Consider the following 16,277-nt stretch of genomic DNA (forward strand, 5'->3'; position numbering starts at 1 on the left):
CAATCTGGAGAATGCATCCCCTATTGGAGACACTCTTAAACTTTACACTATAGGTGCCAAGCAGACCTATAAAATATGTAGGTTTGTTTATATGCAGTCATTTACAGAAGGCCATCACCTATCCCAAATAATTGCCCTGGCTTTGTCTTACAAGTGAATACAAGACTAAAAGTGTAGGAATGCCTAATACGCATGCTTCCTTAAGGATCGCATGCATGCTTTTGTTTGTGTGATGAGACCCATGTTGCTGCAATCCTGCTCAGTGGACAGGGTCATACCTGTCTGAATAGGTTTGACATGGTGCAAAACCTCCTAGTCATCTTGATTTCACCAGAGACTAGTAGCCAACATGCAAGTCATGTCAGAACTTCCTTGTAATAACACTGTGACCACAGGCTGAAGCTTTGCTCTTGTCATGGTCTTTTAGTGCCAATTATTCTGAAGGACGTTCGTCAGAATTTTAGGAAAAGGTTTTAGATTTCATGGGACTGTCTTAATGATTCACATGGTCATTTCATTATGAGCTTTATGCAAACCAGTATGTTTGTATGTGTGTATATATATACAATCTAAGGATTTAATGTGCACTACATGAAAATGGACTGCTTTTTATTTACTGCATTTCATTTTGGTTGAAACACAACTCTCGGGGGGACTATTTTTTTCGTCATGCAGATTATCGGTCTGCAATTGGATGGAATCCTAACTACTGTCAAAAACATTGGTATCTGTTTCTTTTTCATCTAGTGATAGAGAGTACCCTAGGTTGGGACAGATGATTGTTGACTACGAGAACCCCCTGAAAAAGATGATGGAGGAGTTTGTTCCTCATGGGAAGGTGAAAACTGATGTGATATCTCTTTATAATAACTGGAATGCTTAAAACATGTGACATTAATGCAGCCATGTCTAGTAATATCATATTTATGTAAACAATATTATGTACACTATGCAGGAATCTTTGATTACTGCATGTACATTCATTTGATTGTAAAGTCTCTCTCTACCTCCCCTGTAGTCGTTGTCAGACGCCCTGCTCTCCCTGCAAATGGTTTACCCCAGGAGAAACCTGTCTGCCGACCAATGGAGAAACGCACAGCTACTCAGTCTCATCAGTGCCCCCAGCACCATGCTCAACCCAGCTCAGTCAGACACTGTGAGTCTCCTATAGCACCATGCTCAACCCAGCTCAGTCAGACACTGTGAGTCTCCTATAGCACCATGCTCAACCCAGCTCAGTCAGACACTGTGAGTCTCCTATAGCACCATGCTCAACCCAGCTCAGTCAGACACTGTGAGTCTCCTATAGCACCATGCTCAACCCAGCTCAGTCAGACACTGTGAGTCTCCTATAGCACCATGCTCAACCCAGCTCAGTCAGACACTGTGAGTCTCCTATAGCACCATGCTCAACCCAGCTCAGTCAGACACTGTGAGTCTCCTATAGCACCATGCTCAACCCAGCTCAGTCAGACACTGTGAGTCTCCTATAGCACCATGCTCAACCCAGCTCAGTCAGACACTGTGAGTCTCCTATAGCACCATGCTCAACCCAGCTCAGTCAAACACTGTGAGTCTCCTATAGCACCATGCTCAACCCAGCTCAGTCAGACACTGTGAGTCTCCTATAGCACCATGCTCAACCCAGCTCAGTCAGACACTGTGAGTCTCCTATAGCACCATGCTCAACCCAGCTCAGTCAGACACTGTGAGTCTCCTATAGCACCATGCTCAACCCAGCTCAGTCAGACACTGTGAGTCTCCTATAGCACCATGCTCAACCCAGCTCAGTCAGACACTGTGAGTCTCCTATAGCACCATGCTCAACCCAGCTCAGTCAGACACTGTGAGTCTCCTATAGCACCATGCTCAACCCAGCTCAGTCAAACACTGTGAGTCTCCTATAGCACCATGCTCAACCCAGCTCAGTCAGACACCGTGAGTCTCCTATAGCACCATGCTCAACCCAGCTCAGTCAGGCAAATGGTTTCCACCAAGTTTTTATCCAAAAGGACTTGGGTGTATGGTAACATGTTCCCTGCATGAGTTAAACCCATGACTGTGGGTTACACAGTATTCTGCGTACAGGCAAGTGCATTTATCAATAATTGTCTTTGTTCTAGATGCCCTGTGAATACTTGTCCCTGGACACCATGGAGAAGTGGATAGTATGTAAGTAGGTTTATAGTATTGGAGGGAATGGAGATCATTGGGGATCCAAAACCTGTGAGGGCTGAAACGTTTTTATAATTGTCAAGATGATTAGGTTCTCTTTTTTATAAGCTATAAATCCTAAATAGGTCCAAAGTTGGTGGAATGGTCTACCTGGCCATTACAACAGCTCAAAGAGATTTGACCAAGTGTGTAGTTACTGAGTTTTGGCTTTGTAGGGCAGTATATGTTCAGTGTAGTACTTGCCAACTCATGGTGTACTGGGTTCAAATCCCACCACTACCACATTTGGATAGACAACCCAAAACTTATGAAAAAGATGTTGTGCTTGAACTGAAAGTTGATGGGTAATTATTTTAGAAAGCGAAGAGGGCAAGGCAGTGAAAAATACTGGGCCCTGGGTTGTTGCTTCTTGTCGCAATTCAGGTACAGGCTTTTTTGAAATCAGGTGTCATGCCACTCTGGTAAAAATATATCTGACTAAATATTCATCAACTTTCTTACAATTGTCATATTTCTGCCCCCCCCCCCCCCCATCTCTCTCTTTCCTTATTGTGTTGCTCAGTTGGCTTTATCCTGTGTCATGGGGTGTTGAACAGTGACCAGTCAGCTCTGAGTCTGTGGAAGCTGGCCCTTCAGAGCAGCACCTGCCTCTGTCTCTTCAGAGATGAGGTTTTTCACATCCACAAGGCTGCTGAGGACCTCTTCATCAACATCCGTGGGTGAGGGATAACACACACACACACACTAACTAGTTTTCATGTTCCCAAATAAAGCCTAGTACTGGACCAAAGAAAATGCTTGGTTAGAACGGTTTGCCAAAATACCCATGTGTGTGTTCAGTAGGTGTGAGGAGGTATGTGAACTCCTCTCCTTTTTATTTCGCAGCTACAACAAGCGTGTGAATGACATCAAAGAGTGCAAAGAACAAGCTCTTTCACATGCGTAAGTGCCTCTTTTATGCATCTAATGTGATAAAGTCACAGTCCAGTGTCCGTTTCACCTCTTCTGATGTCCTTAACAGAAGGCACATCTCAAAAGGTGGATGATGATGGTGTCCTCATAATCGGCCACTACCGGTGCCCTTTGTTCTCTCTCACTCCTCTGAGTGACTGTTGGATTTATTCAATACATTATCATTAGGCTAAATGACTTATGAATACCTTAGATTATTGCAGTTTTTACAAAAAGAGGGTTTACATTTCCCTCAATATGCTCTCAGAATGATTCTTGTCAACGGTATTGTGCTGTTACAGTGGACTGATGCACAGAGAGAGACGCAAGTTCCTGAGATCTGCCCTGAAGGAGCTGGCCACTGTCCTATCTGACCAGCCTGGATTACTGGGCCCTAAGGTACTGTGTTTGTGCATTCACCACTGCCCTTTTCGTGACTTTTTTTTATCACTGAGTTACGCAATCTGATATCAAAGGGAGATATGGGCAGGACTCTACTCTAAAGTTACATCAAGCTGCACTGCTCTTGAACACCATTGCACTGCACTTTGGTTGTGATAATACATAATGTGAGTTTGACTAACACAGCCTAGATTACTTCATTCTAAGGAACTGCACTTCTTCTCTCAAATTGTGTTAACATGATGATGTTACATCAGACAAACACTGTTGCACATCTGCTCACTAGTTGTGTTAACCTGATTGTGTGAGTTGGAATAATGCTTAGGTCCCTAAGGTACTACGATACTTATCTGTAGTTATATTAACATTATAACATTAGTTGGGCTAAAACTGCAGTGTCTTTAGTTTTGTTAACATGATATTGCTAATGTAGTTGGACTAACTCATTAGGAATCAGAGGAGTAGAATTAATATCCAAATAGACCAGTAGATTATCTAGTGATGATCTAGTCCTTAGACCAGTAGACGATCTAGTGATGATCTAGTCCTTAGACCAGTAGACGATCTAGTGATGATTTAGTCCTTAGACCAGTAGATGATCTATTGATGATATAGCCCTTAAACCAGTAGATCTAGTGATGATCTAGTCATTAGACCAGTAGATGATCTAGTGATGATTTAGTCCTTAGACCAGTGACGATCTAGTGATGATCTAGTCCTTAGACCAGTAGATGATCTATTGATGATATAGCCCTTAAACCAGTAGACGATCTAGTGATGATCTAGTCATTAGACCAGTAGATGATCTAGTGATGATTTAGTCCTTAAACCAGTAGACGATCTAGTGATGATTTAGTCCTTAGACCAGTAGATGATCTATTGATGATATAGCCCTTAAACCAGTAGATCTAGTGATGATCTAGTCATTAGACCAGTAGATGATCTAGTGATGATTTAGTCCTTAGACCAGTGACGATCTAGTGATGATCTAGTCCTTAGACCAGTAGATGATCTATTGATGATATAGCCCTTAAACCAGTAGATCTAGTGATGATCTAGTCATTAGACCAGTAGATGATCTAGTGATGATTTAGTCCTTAGACCAGTGACGATCTAGTGATGATCTAGTCCTTAGACCAGTAGATTAACTAGTGTTGATCTAGTCATTAGACCAGTAGATGATCTAGTGATGATTTAGTCCTTAAACCAGTAGACGATCTAGTGATGATCTAGTCCTTAGACCAGTAGATTAACTAGTGTTGATCTAGTCGTTAGACCAGTAGATGATTTTGTGATGATCTAGTCATTAGCCCAGTAGATGATCTAGTGATGATCTAGTTATTAGACCAGTAGATGATCTAGCTGTCAAAAATCCTTCCTGATAAATGTATAATCATGACTAATTGATGGGTGACAGTAATCACATGTCTTTATTGACCCTGTTGATACTTATGTCTCTATTTCCTCAGGCCCTGTTTGTGTTCATGGCTCTGTCGTTCGCTCGGGACGAGATAATTTGGCTGCTCCGACATGCAGACAACATCCAGAAGAAGAGCACAGATGATTTCATTGACAAGTAAGTCACATTCTACCGATTCTACTTGTTAAGTATATGGGGTCGCTCTTCCCCTCTCGAATTTTGTGGACACATGTTCGCCTCACATACCTCACAACAACCTGGGAGCAGTTGGGGTTAACTACCTGGCTCAAGGATAGAACCATGTTTTTTCCAGGTTTTGGAATTGGTCTAGGAGCCTTTTGGTTAATAGTCACATTCTTCAACCACTAGATGATTTGCCACCTTAAAAGTCTCACAAATGCATCTTCTCACATTTGCCTCTCGCTTGATTTTGGCCATTTGGAATAATGACATTTATATGTCTTAACTTGCACAATTATATGGGACAGTATACCAATTAAGTGTTTTCTGTTTTACATAACTGTTACTATTCTATGTCATCAGGCACATTGCAGAGCTGATTTTCTACATGGAGGAGCTGAGGGCCCATGTGAGGAAGTACGGTCCTGTCATGCAAAGGTACTATGTCCAGTACCTGTCTGGCTTCGACGCTGTGGTGCTCAACGAGCTTGTACAGGTGAGAAAGTTCACCTCACCTTTAAAAAAATATATATATATTACAAATGTGAAAATTACAGGTCTTCTACACAGAGGACCTAGTCTATTACATACTTTGGTTAAACAGAGTCAGATGATGGTTGAGGATGCCAGATGATGGTGATTTACTTGGCTTGCCCTTAGTCAGGTCACACTCATTTAAAAGCAGACTGAGCTGAGTGGCTTTTAATTGCAAACATTAGGCAACCAGACAAGTCATCCTGCCGTCAGTCCTCCAACTCCATTAGTAAAAAGAGCCAGGTATTAGATCAACAACTCAATGAATGGATAAAAAAACACAAGCACCCTGAGGTTCTAAGTCAATGTCTCAAAGTACAACGGTGTCATTGAGGCCAGGTGTTGGAAGTCTGGTTTTGGCATACCGACAACCCCCAGGGGTACAGCTGACTGAGCTCTTCCCAGGCTGTATGGGTGGATGTCACACAGGGCTGCCTTGTCTGGCCAGGCCCTGGCATCTCCTTCTGGTAGGTCGGGTGCCTGTGAGCTCAATCATGGTTATTGGCCAGGGAATGCTATAGGTCTCCCAGGGTGCATCTGCTGACCAGTTCTTCCTGGTTGATGGAGCAGTCTGATGTGAAGGTCACCCAGCTTGGCAAGATGTGCTTTGTGGGGCAGGTCTGAGTCTTTGAATCTTGACAAACCTGCCTGGTTGTTATGAGGAAAAGAAATTTGATGGAAAAGAAAAAGGCAATATAGATTTTCTAGGTCGCTGTGGTCCCTTTTGCTGTCTTAGTCTTTTAGTACTCGATGGTGGAGCATAGGGTCGTACATGTTGATATTTTCAAGTGGAAAAAAAGTACTGACCACTAGATGGAGACCAAGTGTTTTCTTGGTTATACTGTTTTCTCTTTCCCTGATATGCCGTGTGAATTCCTCTGGAATTTGCTTAGTTGATTCCCTCACAGCAGCCCAGCAGTGTATAACTGACTCTCCTCCTTTCCTTCCTCTTCTCTTCTCCTTGTCTCCTCTCTTCTTCCTCCTCTAGAACCTTTCGGTCTGTCCTGAGGATGAATCCATCATCATGTCCTCCTTCGTCAACACCATGACATCCCTCAGCGTCAAACAAGGTATTCAACCTAACACGGCCTGCTGCTCAGATTACAAAGAAATCATCAATAATAAATTGTCTCATTTAGACTAAGGTTGGTGATCCACTGATAAAGAGTTCATTACATCCTTTAATTTGAATTGCAGAAGGGTTACGGACATTGATTTTATGTTAACTAATCTATAACACAGTTCAACCCATTATGTTGCTGTGCAGTAAATATTCTACTTCAATAAATGTGTAATTGATCCTGCTCCGTCCTTTTTATCTAGTGATATTAGCCTTGAGCAGCCTTTGTCTGTGGAGACCGGTGTTGTTTTGTTAATGACTGATTGAGTGATGGATTGAGTGAGGCGGCTCAGAGGGCAGATGGGGAGCGGGGTAGGAGCTCCAGTGGCTGTCCTCCTCTCCCCCTCAGCCTTCCCTGCCTCCTGTGTCAAGGTGATCCCATATCTGAGTGAATTGTCTCTGTCGGTGTTACAGTGGAAGATGGGGACGTGTTTGATTTCAGGGGCATGAGGCTGGACTGGTTCAGATTGCAGGTAAGAAGCCAACAGGAAAATGAGATTAGCTTTGCGGCTGTGGCTGGATGTTAAAAAAAGTATTTAAAATGTGTTCATATTTCTGTATCTGTGCTTTATGTAAAATGTCTGTGGCTATTTAATCAATAGGATAGTGTCAAACCCAGCCCATTTGGAGCCCAAGGTAGGCTAGAGCAAAGGTTAAAAGCCCCCAGGCTGTTTTTGTGATATCTTCATAACATCCCTGTTTAAGTAACAAATAACTTTAACTTAATGAAAATATCTCCTAAAAGTATGTAAAAAATGTTAACCCTCACAGCTAAAGGGCATTATCAATGTCCAACATTTCAGTGTTATTTTCTCCTCAGTGGAAATATTATATAAAAACAGTAAAATCATGTTTTTATGTGCACTGCCCCAAAATATTTTGAAAATATGTTGAATTTTATTTGAATCTAGGTCTGTGTATTTGTATATGTTTATATATGTGTGTGGTTCTGACTTGACTAATAATTATTATTAACAGGGACAAAAATGTAGAGCAACTGTTGTTAAATCCAAAAAGTTGAATAATTTGTTTCTGTTCCTCTTTTGAAAAAGTGGGGTTAAATTGGGGTTACGGGTTAATGTCTTGGTTGGGCATTACTGGTTGGGTTTAGGGTTAGGCATTAGTGCTATAGTTAAGTTTAGGCATAAATATTTGGTTATTGAGGTAAAGATTAAGTTGAGGTTAAGGTTAGGATTAGTAAACGTATCATTTTTTTATGGGCAGTTAACCTTGGTTACACCATTTAGATAGCAAGTAAACATTTGTTTCTGTCCACAAAGATAGTATAAACCTGAAAAATTGGTCGTGAATTTTTTTAATTACCCGGTCCCAGATGAGAAGTGTTATTTCCTGCATAGGGGTTACGTTTACAGTAAAACTTATATTTGGGGTGACTTTTACAATTGGGGTAACTTAAGGCATTAAGGGTTACATTTAAGGACAGGCCTTGGGGTTAGTGTAAGGATAAAAGTGAGTTTACTATGTTGAGATTAGGGGATAGTGAAAGTAGGGAATCTTTGTGTTCTGTCTCGGTGTGTTTCTCTGTGTGTGTTTGTGTGTGTGTGTCATACTCTGTCTGTCCTGTAATAATTAGCACTCCAATTAGCCTTCTCCTATCTAACTTTACTCTGTGTGTGTTTTGGTGAATGGAACTTGGTCAGTACCTGGCTGTGTTGGAGACCTAGATACAGATCAGATTCCCTGATCTTCATCAGCCATAATTAGCACTCTGGGCCAGTAAAAAGGGAACAGGTGCATAGCATGTCTTTCCCTTGTCTCATTGCCTCCTATCTATTGATCTGAGAGGACCCGGGTCCTTATCCACAAAGCTAATCTAGTATCAGCATGTAATGAATAAGAGGGGCAACCTGACCCTAGAACAGCACTCCTTATCTAAGAACCTTTATAAATACAGTCCAAGAGTTTATGAGAGAGTTTGTGAGAAACCCTACAGCACATGAATGAATTTAACAGATTAGTAATGGAGAAAGTATGACCTGAAATACTGAAAGGAGGAGCCATATTCCATATGGGTTTTCTTTGTATATTCATGTGCCTGATGTGCATGGTATTTCAAGTGATTACAAAGACATTTCCATGATTTTTTTCATCACTTCCACGCTCAAAATGAATTATGGATATTGGACGATAGATTCTGGGCCCCGTTCCCTGACCATTTCTTAAAAACGAATTTGGATCGAATGATAATAAATATTCTTCTTTGAAGCAGTGTTTGTTTAAGAATTGTTACTCTCCTTTCATCCCATCCCAAATAAATCACAACTCACTCCAGAGAAGAGAAAAGGCGTATTATTTTCAAATGTGGTTGAGTTGAGCTCGCTCTCGCGTTCTCTGTCCCATGCATTCTGTCAGTCTCTGTCTCTCACTTGCTCTCACTCTTTTTCTGTCTGTGATGCAGGGTCTATGTCATGGTCATCCCTCTCAACTCCCTCTGAGATGTTTGATCTTAGCTTATGGCCAGAAAGGCTTCAACTCGGAAAAGTTTCTCAGTGTAGGCGACAGGCCAGGGATGGCAGAGGGAAAAGAGAAAAGCTTCCATGCGTGGAATGGGGACTTTTTTCCCCAATACAGCTGAACAATTATTTTCTCAAGTCTCATGGTTTTTCAACTGGCTTCTCTGCACCTTTTATAACCAGCCTCTCTTCTTTAACACTAGCATAGCAAACAGAACTGCTCAGGTAACTGGAAGCTGGAAATCAGCCAGGGACTAAGAAAATTCAGGAAGTATTTAACAGCCTGTGCTGGAACTGCTGACAAATGTAGGAACAACTACAGACACAGTATAGGCCTATATAGTTATAAATATTCAGGTGTTGCTGTCATTCCTAAAATTAGCTTCTTGTAAATATGAATAGAACAGGGAATAATTCCAATTTATCGTGATGGAGTTCTTAGTCCTTAAAGCTTTGTGTTTGGGTTAGAACCTAAACCCTTCTGCCCCACAATCAGCACAAACACTCTCCTTCTTTAGGGACCACCACGTGTGATGTGTTCTGCTGCATGCCAACCACAAGACCCACACGCCAGGTGTACACTACAGTACTCTCCGCAGAGACACCTAATTTGTCACAGCCATGTCCGTGTCCTTTATATCTATAAAGGACTTTTCATTATTTTTGTAAATGAAAGTTCTACTTCATTGGTTTGTCTGATCCAGCTTAGTGAACATGTCATATGAGGGATATCCCCTCTCATGTCTTATAGCGGTTTAATAAAAACATTTTTGGTTTTCCCCTTTCCTAATATTTATGTTATTGCCATGGTTCAGATTGGTTTTTTAACACAGTTGTTGTTTTATGTATTGCCTGTGCATCCATGTGGCTGTAGTATTAGGTATAGTTTCAGACTGAATGTGTTTTTTAGTTCTCAGGGACTTAGATATGATGAAAACAAGTCATGTTAGAGTCAGTGCTTCTGCTGAATTTTCTCATACTTCGCTTTTTCCCAAAGGTTCTCATGCTTTATTTTTGTTCACACTATTCTTATTGTAAGTTTCAAAGGACCCTCTTCCCTTGGTAGTTTTTGTTTACACTACTCTTATTGTAAGTTTCAAAGGGCCCTCTTCCCTTGGTAGTTTTTGTTTACACTACTCTTATTGTAAGTTTCAAAGGACCCTCTTCCCTTGGTAGTTTTTGTTTACACTACTCTTATTGTAAGTTTCAAAGGGCCCTCTTCCCTTGGTAGTTTTTGTTTACACTACTCTTATTGTAAGTTTCAAAGGACCCTCTTCCCTTGGTAGTTTTTGTTTACACTACTCTTATTGTAAGTTTCAAAGGGCCCTCTTCCCTTGGTATTGCACCAAAGGGTACAAGGTATTACCTTATGTGGTAAAAGGGTGTCATTTGGGAGGCCATTTTGACATTAACAATAACTGATGGCAAGGCTGCTTCCGAACTGTGCCCGTTTTCCTTTTAATAATTTTGACAATCAAAGAAAGAAATGTCTTGAACTCTGCGGAGACACCGCAGTGTATCTGTTTTGCATAATGTCTTGGTTTGATACCATATGCTTTGGGAGGAAAATGTGTAGTTTGGCCATCGTCAAAATCAGCAGTATCAAGTTAACACAGACCTTCCCAGAAATCTCTACTTAGATGTTAATGACATGGTAACTTATCCAACCACACTTTTCCCTTCAAACTCTCACTTAGGTCCAAATTCAAATTGAATCAGCCTTTTCTTTGATTTCTTGTTATTCCCTTGGGTAGGCCTATACCAGTGTGTCCAAGGCTTCTCTGGGAATCGCAGACCACCGTGAGCTGGGCAAAATGATGAATACCATTATATTCCATACCAAGATGGTGGATTCTCTGGTGGAGATGCTGGTGGAGACCTCAGACCTTTCCATATTTTGGTGAGTAAAGTCCAAACAAGCAGTATACGAGCCTACTCTCCCGGCAAAGTATTAGTTTGGGCCTGCCTGTTCTGGGTCTACATTTGGGATTCAGATTCCAATATAATAAAAACATGTATGTCCCGCAGATAGGCGGCTATGTTGCTGAAGTAAAATAGTAATAAAACACACCAACTATATTAAACAAAAAGGCGTAAACAAGAAAAGATGTTAATACATCCATGAAATCCCCTTAGTAACTGTCTGTTGGGGTGGTTGTTGTGATATTTTCCTGTTTGGTGACACCAGGGGGGGAGAGGGTTGGACAGATGAAGTATGTTTGTACCAGATGGATGTATGATGAAGTTGGCAGCTCTCTTTTTTTTTCTCATGTCATTTCTCTCCTCCCTTCAATGCTTCCTCTCTCGCCTCCCTCTCTCCCTGCTCTGATAGCTTTTACAGTCGTGCATTTGAGAAGATGTTCCAGCAGTGTTTGGAGCTGCCCTCCCAGTCCCGTCACTCTATTTCCTTCCCTCTGCTTTGTACTCACTTTATGAGCTGCACCCACGAACTCTGTCCCGAGGAGGTGAGTTCAGATGTTACCACTGAATCACAAAACCTCACAGTAAGCATCCTTAAAGTATTTCTGTTCACTGGGATGAAGCTATTTTAGGAACCAAACATGTTTTAAGTAAAATAACTAAATTTGTCAGTGAATTACTTATTTAATGTGTTATTTAATGGTCTTTCCCAGAGTATAACCTACAGTATTTTAAGATTAAAGGAATAAAATCAAAATGTATGCAACTGTAATAATTGTATTACTAGAATTGTAAAGATGTCTGTATGTTCACAAAGTTCACTCTTTCCAAAGGCTGGACTCTAAAATCAATAGTGTAGTAGTGACCTATTCTATTCAGACCTTCACCTTTGTAGTTTTGTAGCTCTTAGGGGGACCGCTAGTCTCAAAGAAGCAGGCCATTTCACAGGACGTCTCACACGCTGAATTATGTCAGTTTTACACCTGGGGATTACAGGGAGGAGGAAGTGAGGAAGGCTGAGACAGGCTGCCTGGGAAAGTGTCTCTCTCCTTTAGCTTCATCTCATTGCTGCTCAGGGCCATTTTCTGAATCCCAAATGGCACCCTATCGCTACCTAGTACATTACTTTTGACCAAAGGGCTCTGGTAAAAAAAAAAGAAGTAGTGCCCTATATTGGAAATAGGGTGCCATTTGTGCTACAGCCTGTTTCTTTCCGTGCTGGCCCATGTGACCACTGCAGCAGAGTCATAAGGAGAATCAAGTAACGGAGTGTCCAACACTCGGGTCCGTGTGTACCTGGATGTAGACTGTGAAGCAGGGAGCTGAAAAGCTGGATTTATTAAATCTGTATTTGAACTGTACACCTACTAGCTACTCCCAGGTGGAATGTGTAAGCCCCCAGCACACACAGCCTCTACAACTGATTTCTGTTTCTCTCTCCGTTGACATACCCCAAGCACATTAATGAAGTGTTTGTTCCTCCCAAACATGGAGCCCTCCAATATCCATTTAGTTTGGTAAACAAGGCATATTTTCACTCCTAAATGATTGACAAACAGTACCAAAATAAGTACCACAATGGGCGTTCTCATGTGGGCGAGCTGAGTGGTCAAAGGAGAGTCTTTTGCTTAGGACCTGTCTGAGTGCACTTAGAGGAATAAAATAGATTTATTGAGCCATAGAAGGCTTGGATTTCACTTATTCAAACACAAAACTCCCTCTCTCAGCATGTCTTCAAAATGTTCCTCTTCCTATGTCCACTCCTCACAGCTTTGGACAGCTGCAAACTTTATTTATGTTGGAAAAGCACTAAATAGTTCCAAGAATATTTCCATCTTGCGCAGAAAACTTTTTACAGCAGTTTATAGTAACAGTAAAAGGTCTGCATCACAAATAGTACATGTTACCTAGATATTACTACTCTTGACCAGATTCATTTGGACCCTATCTAGGGAGTAAGTAGCTTAACTAAGGTCACAGAACTTCAATGAAAGGTCACGTTTAGCATAAAATATAAATTTTTTCTTCCTTTTGGTTGCTGAACTCCGTTTTACTTGAGAGGTATATACTTTTTAATCAGTTACTACCATTTTAACCACATGGCAATATACAATTAAAATGTAAATGCAATAATTGTTATATATGTGTATACACATTTTCAATAGAAAGGTTTTAATGACTACACACTACACACTCTTCTGTGTAAAGAGCAGACACAACACAGTATTAATATGAGTCTGACATCCTTTGGTTAGCAATGGCCTGGGGCAAAAAGGAGACCTGTCACTCAGGTTTAAATGACATCCTTTGTTCATGTGTTCCATGCCTCTGGGAACACATAACTCCCCCATCTGTCTGGCTTTCAGAAAGAGCAAACTGAATTGCTTTTCATCCATATTTCCTGAAACAAGCCTGTTTTTATTCATAGGACAGGAGGGGAAGGTATGTAGTGTGACTATTTAGTACAGAGTGTGTGGTGTGGACTGTTTCAGTGGAGTTGTGTGTGGCAATGTAATGTATGGTCAAGTGTGGACCTATTAAAGCATAGTCTGGGATTTTGCCAATAAGTTCTCTTACTTTAACAGAATTAGATTAACTATTTGATCATATGTTTTGTCTCTGTCTGCAGTTTGACGGGAAGTTACATCTAAAATCTTGGCAATTGCTGGCTAGTGTTTGCTCAGTGACTGAAAGCATTGGCTGTGTAGTAGAGGTTTTTTTCTGTCTTGCCTACCATTGTTAAACTGGATGGACCTTTGAATTTCATCACACTTGTAACTTCCTTTACACTGAATTCAGAGTAAATAAACATGGTATCCACAAGTTCCTCTCACTTTGAAGAGCCTTGTTAAACTCTCCTTTAATGGACTGCTAGCTATGGTTCATAACCAGACCTCTCTACTTAGATAGAGACCTTTTCCTAGTCAGAACCGCTATGTCTGGTCCTGTTTGGCCCTGGGAAGGACAACAACAGAAAAAGGAACAGTAATAGACTAATCAAAAGTCATTTACTGAACCACACACTGAGCCACCACCAGCCAATCGGCTTGAGTCCAAAGTGCTTTTCTCAAGGATAACATTTTCCTCCGTCTCTTTTCCTCCCACAGAGGCACCACATAGGTGACCGTAGCCTGTCCCTGTGCAATATGTTTTTGGATGAGATGGCCAAACAGGCCCGCAACCTGATCACAGACATCTGCACCGAGCAATGCACGCTGAGTGACCAGGTCAGGTTCTGTTGTCTTGGTACTTAATCACAATCTGTGCTTACTGACCAGAGGGGTATTCTACAAAGCAGGTTGATTTTACTACATTTTATTTTCAAATTGTAAAATAAAAAAAACTGTGTTGGAAAATACAAACTTCAGAAGCCATTTCTAACCATAAATACACTACTGTTGCTGTGCAGTAAAATCCTCGTGACAGCCGAGTGAGCACATGAATACAGAACACCCACCGTATGTTTTTAGTTGTTCCGTCCATTAGACCATTTTAACCATATCTTTTTCAAAAACATCTTGCTTTGTAGAATATCACAGTCATTAGGCTTTATCTCAGTCCTGGGAACAGCTCCTATGAAGTACAGTCTTTACAGACGTTGTTATTAGCACGTTGGACCCAGACTCACTAGCCATCTAAGCTTTTCATCGGACAACTCAATGTCATAAATCAGGTTGTTTTCTTAATTCTGTTTCAGTTATGTACTTTGCTATACTGCTCAGGTGAATCAAACATGTTACAGCCTAAATCGAGCACGTTCCAGCTAGCTAAGTGCTTTCTAAATATATTTGTCACTTCATTCCTTATTGGGTTGTGGGTGTTAAAAGGGTTTTCCTGTTCCTCCTGTACTCCTGTTGCAGCTGCTGCCAAAACATTGCGCCAAAACCATCAGTCAGGCGGTGAACAAGAAGTCAAAGAAGCAGACGGGGAAAAAGGGAGAGCCTGAGAGAGAGAAGCCTGGAGTGGAGAGCATGAGGAAGAACAGGCTACTGGTCACCAAGTAGGTTGTCTACACTGCCTGGAGGGTCCCTCAGCACAGGCTCTGCTAACTGATTAGTGTTGTTATTTTAATTGTATTTATTTATTTTTATGCATAATGACATTCAAATGATTATAGATGTTTTTCTTCTTCCTGTCAACAATTGTGATTACCTTTGTGCAAAGGAATGAAGTGAAACATCCACCCTGGCAGAAGAAGAATCTCTCCTGTTAATTTCACCCGTTTTTGTTATGGCCAAAAGCTGATTGTTGTTTTCACTAAGTTTTATGAAATAAGCAATTTTAACTTTAATACTTAGTATAAAGCATTATCATCTGCACATAGGTTTGATAATTACTGTAGCCATTTACAAAGAAAACTTTTTTTTCTTCTTCCAAATAATGAGTTATTAAAAAGCCATGAACTACCGCTGCTTGTATTCACACAATTCTACATGAGCCTCACATCATTTCTCCCCATTTATTCTGTCCACAAGAATACAGGTTGTGTAATACTTTTTAGTCACTTGATTACTTTAGCATTTTATTAGCAGCCAACCAGACAACTGTGTTTTGTAATGCTATAGAGCTTCCTCATGGCCTGTCTCTATTCTCCTTGCATACACTGTATACATTCTTTCACATTTTCTAAGGTGAACTAGGTCGATTTATTCGTAATATTATTATTTATTTAAACTCTCCACGTACCCACGTGTGTGAGACATCTTGTTGGACCATTCATTTTGGTCGAAGCAGAACAGGTGCAGCTGAGTATACACGTTGTCTTTGTTGATTTAGGGTGAGTGTGTAGTGTTGGTTTGGAGGAGGAGGAAAACAACAGAAATACCCTGATGGTAGCTTCACATAAATAAGGCGTTCTACAGTGCAAGAAAAAGCATCATGTCCGCCGAGCCAGGCTCTCTTGAACCGGCATTGTTTTATGCTTTGTGTATATTTTCCTTGTCTACAAGTGTTGGTGAGAAGTGGCACCCATTTCTGTGTTGTGAGGCTATCCAGGAAATTGAACTGTGTACAGGAACTGTGTAATGAGGAAATCAATGTGATGTTTGCTGCCGTTCTCCCCGTCTACATCCCAGTGCAGCACCCTGAATACCAGGTTGCC

At 41.1% G+C, this 16,277-nt stretch overlaps 1 protein-coding gene across 4 annotated transcripts in view; it reads left to right on the forward strand.

The window, feature by feature from the left end:
- nckap1 (NCK-associated protein 1) overlaps nucleotides 1-16,277 on the forward strand; it is a 46,796-nt gene that overhangs the window by 13,006 nt on the left and 17,513 nt on the right. For 3 of the 4 annotated variants that reach the window (XM_010880093.3, XM_010880092.4, XM_010880094.4), the window contains 14 exons: nucleotides 748-838; nucleotides 1,019-1,156; nucleotides 2,124-2,172; nucleotides 2,738-2,894; nucleotides 3,061-3,117; nucleotides 3,429-3,525; nucleotides 4,998-5,104; nucleotides 5,492-5,624; nucleotides 6,651-6,732; nucleotides 7,197-7,255; nucleotides 11,011-11,156; nucleotides 11,589-11,721; nucleotides 14,284-14,403; nucleotides 15,037-15,176. In XM_010880093.3, coding sequence (XP_010878395.1) covers nucleotides 748-838; nucleotides 1,019-1,156; nucleotides 2,124-2,172; nucleotides 2,738-2,894; nucleotides 3,061-3,117; nucleotides 3,429-3,525; nucleotides 4,998-5,104; nucleotides 5,492-5,624; nucleotides 6,651-6,732; nucleotides 7,197-7,255; nucleotides 11,011-11,156; nucleotides 11,589-11,721; nucleotides 14,284-14,403; nucleotides 15,037-15,176 — 1,509 coding nt within the window. Of the gene's footprint in view, nucleotides 1-747; nucleotides 839-1,018; nucleotides 1,157-2,123; nucleotides 2,173-2,737; nucleotides 2,895-3,060; nucleotides 3,118-3,428; nucleotides 3,526-4,997; nucleotides 5,105-5,491; nucleotides 5,625-6,650; nucleotides 6,733-7,186; nucleotides 7,256-11,010; nucleotides 11,157-11,588; nucleotides 11,722-14,283; nucleotides 14,404-15,036; nucleotides 15,177-16,277 lie in introns of all 4 variants that reach the window. The other variant, XM_010880091.4, reaches the window with a different exon arrangement.

The sequence above is a fragment of the Esox lucius genome, chromosome 16 (genome assembly GCF_011004845.1).
Source record: "Esox lucius isolate fEsoLuc1 chromosome 16, fEsoLuc1.pri, whole genome shotgun sequence".
Classification (NCBI taxonomy): Eukaryota; Metazoa; Chordata; class Actinopteri; order Esociformes; family Esocidae; genus Esox; species Esox lucius.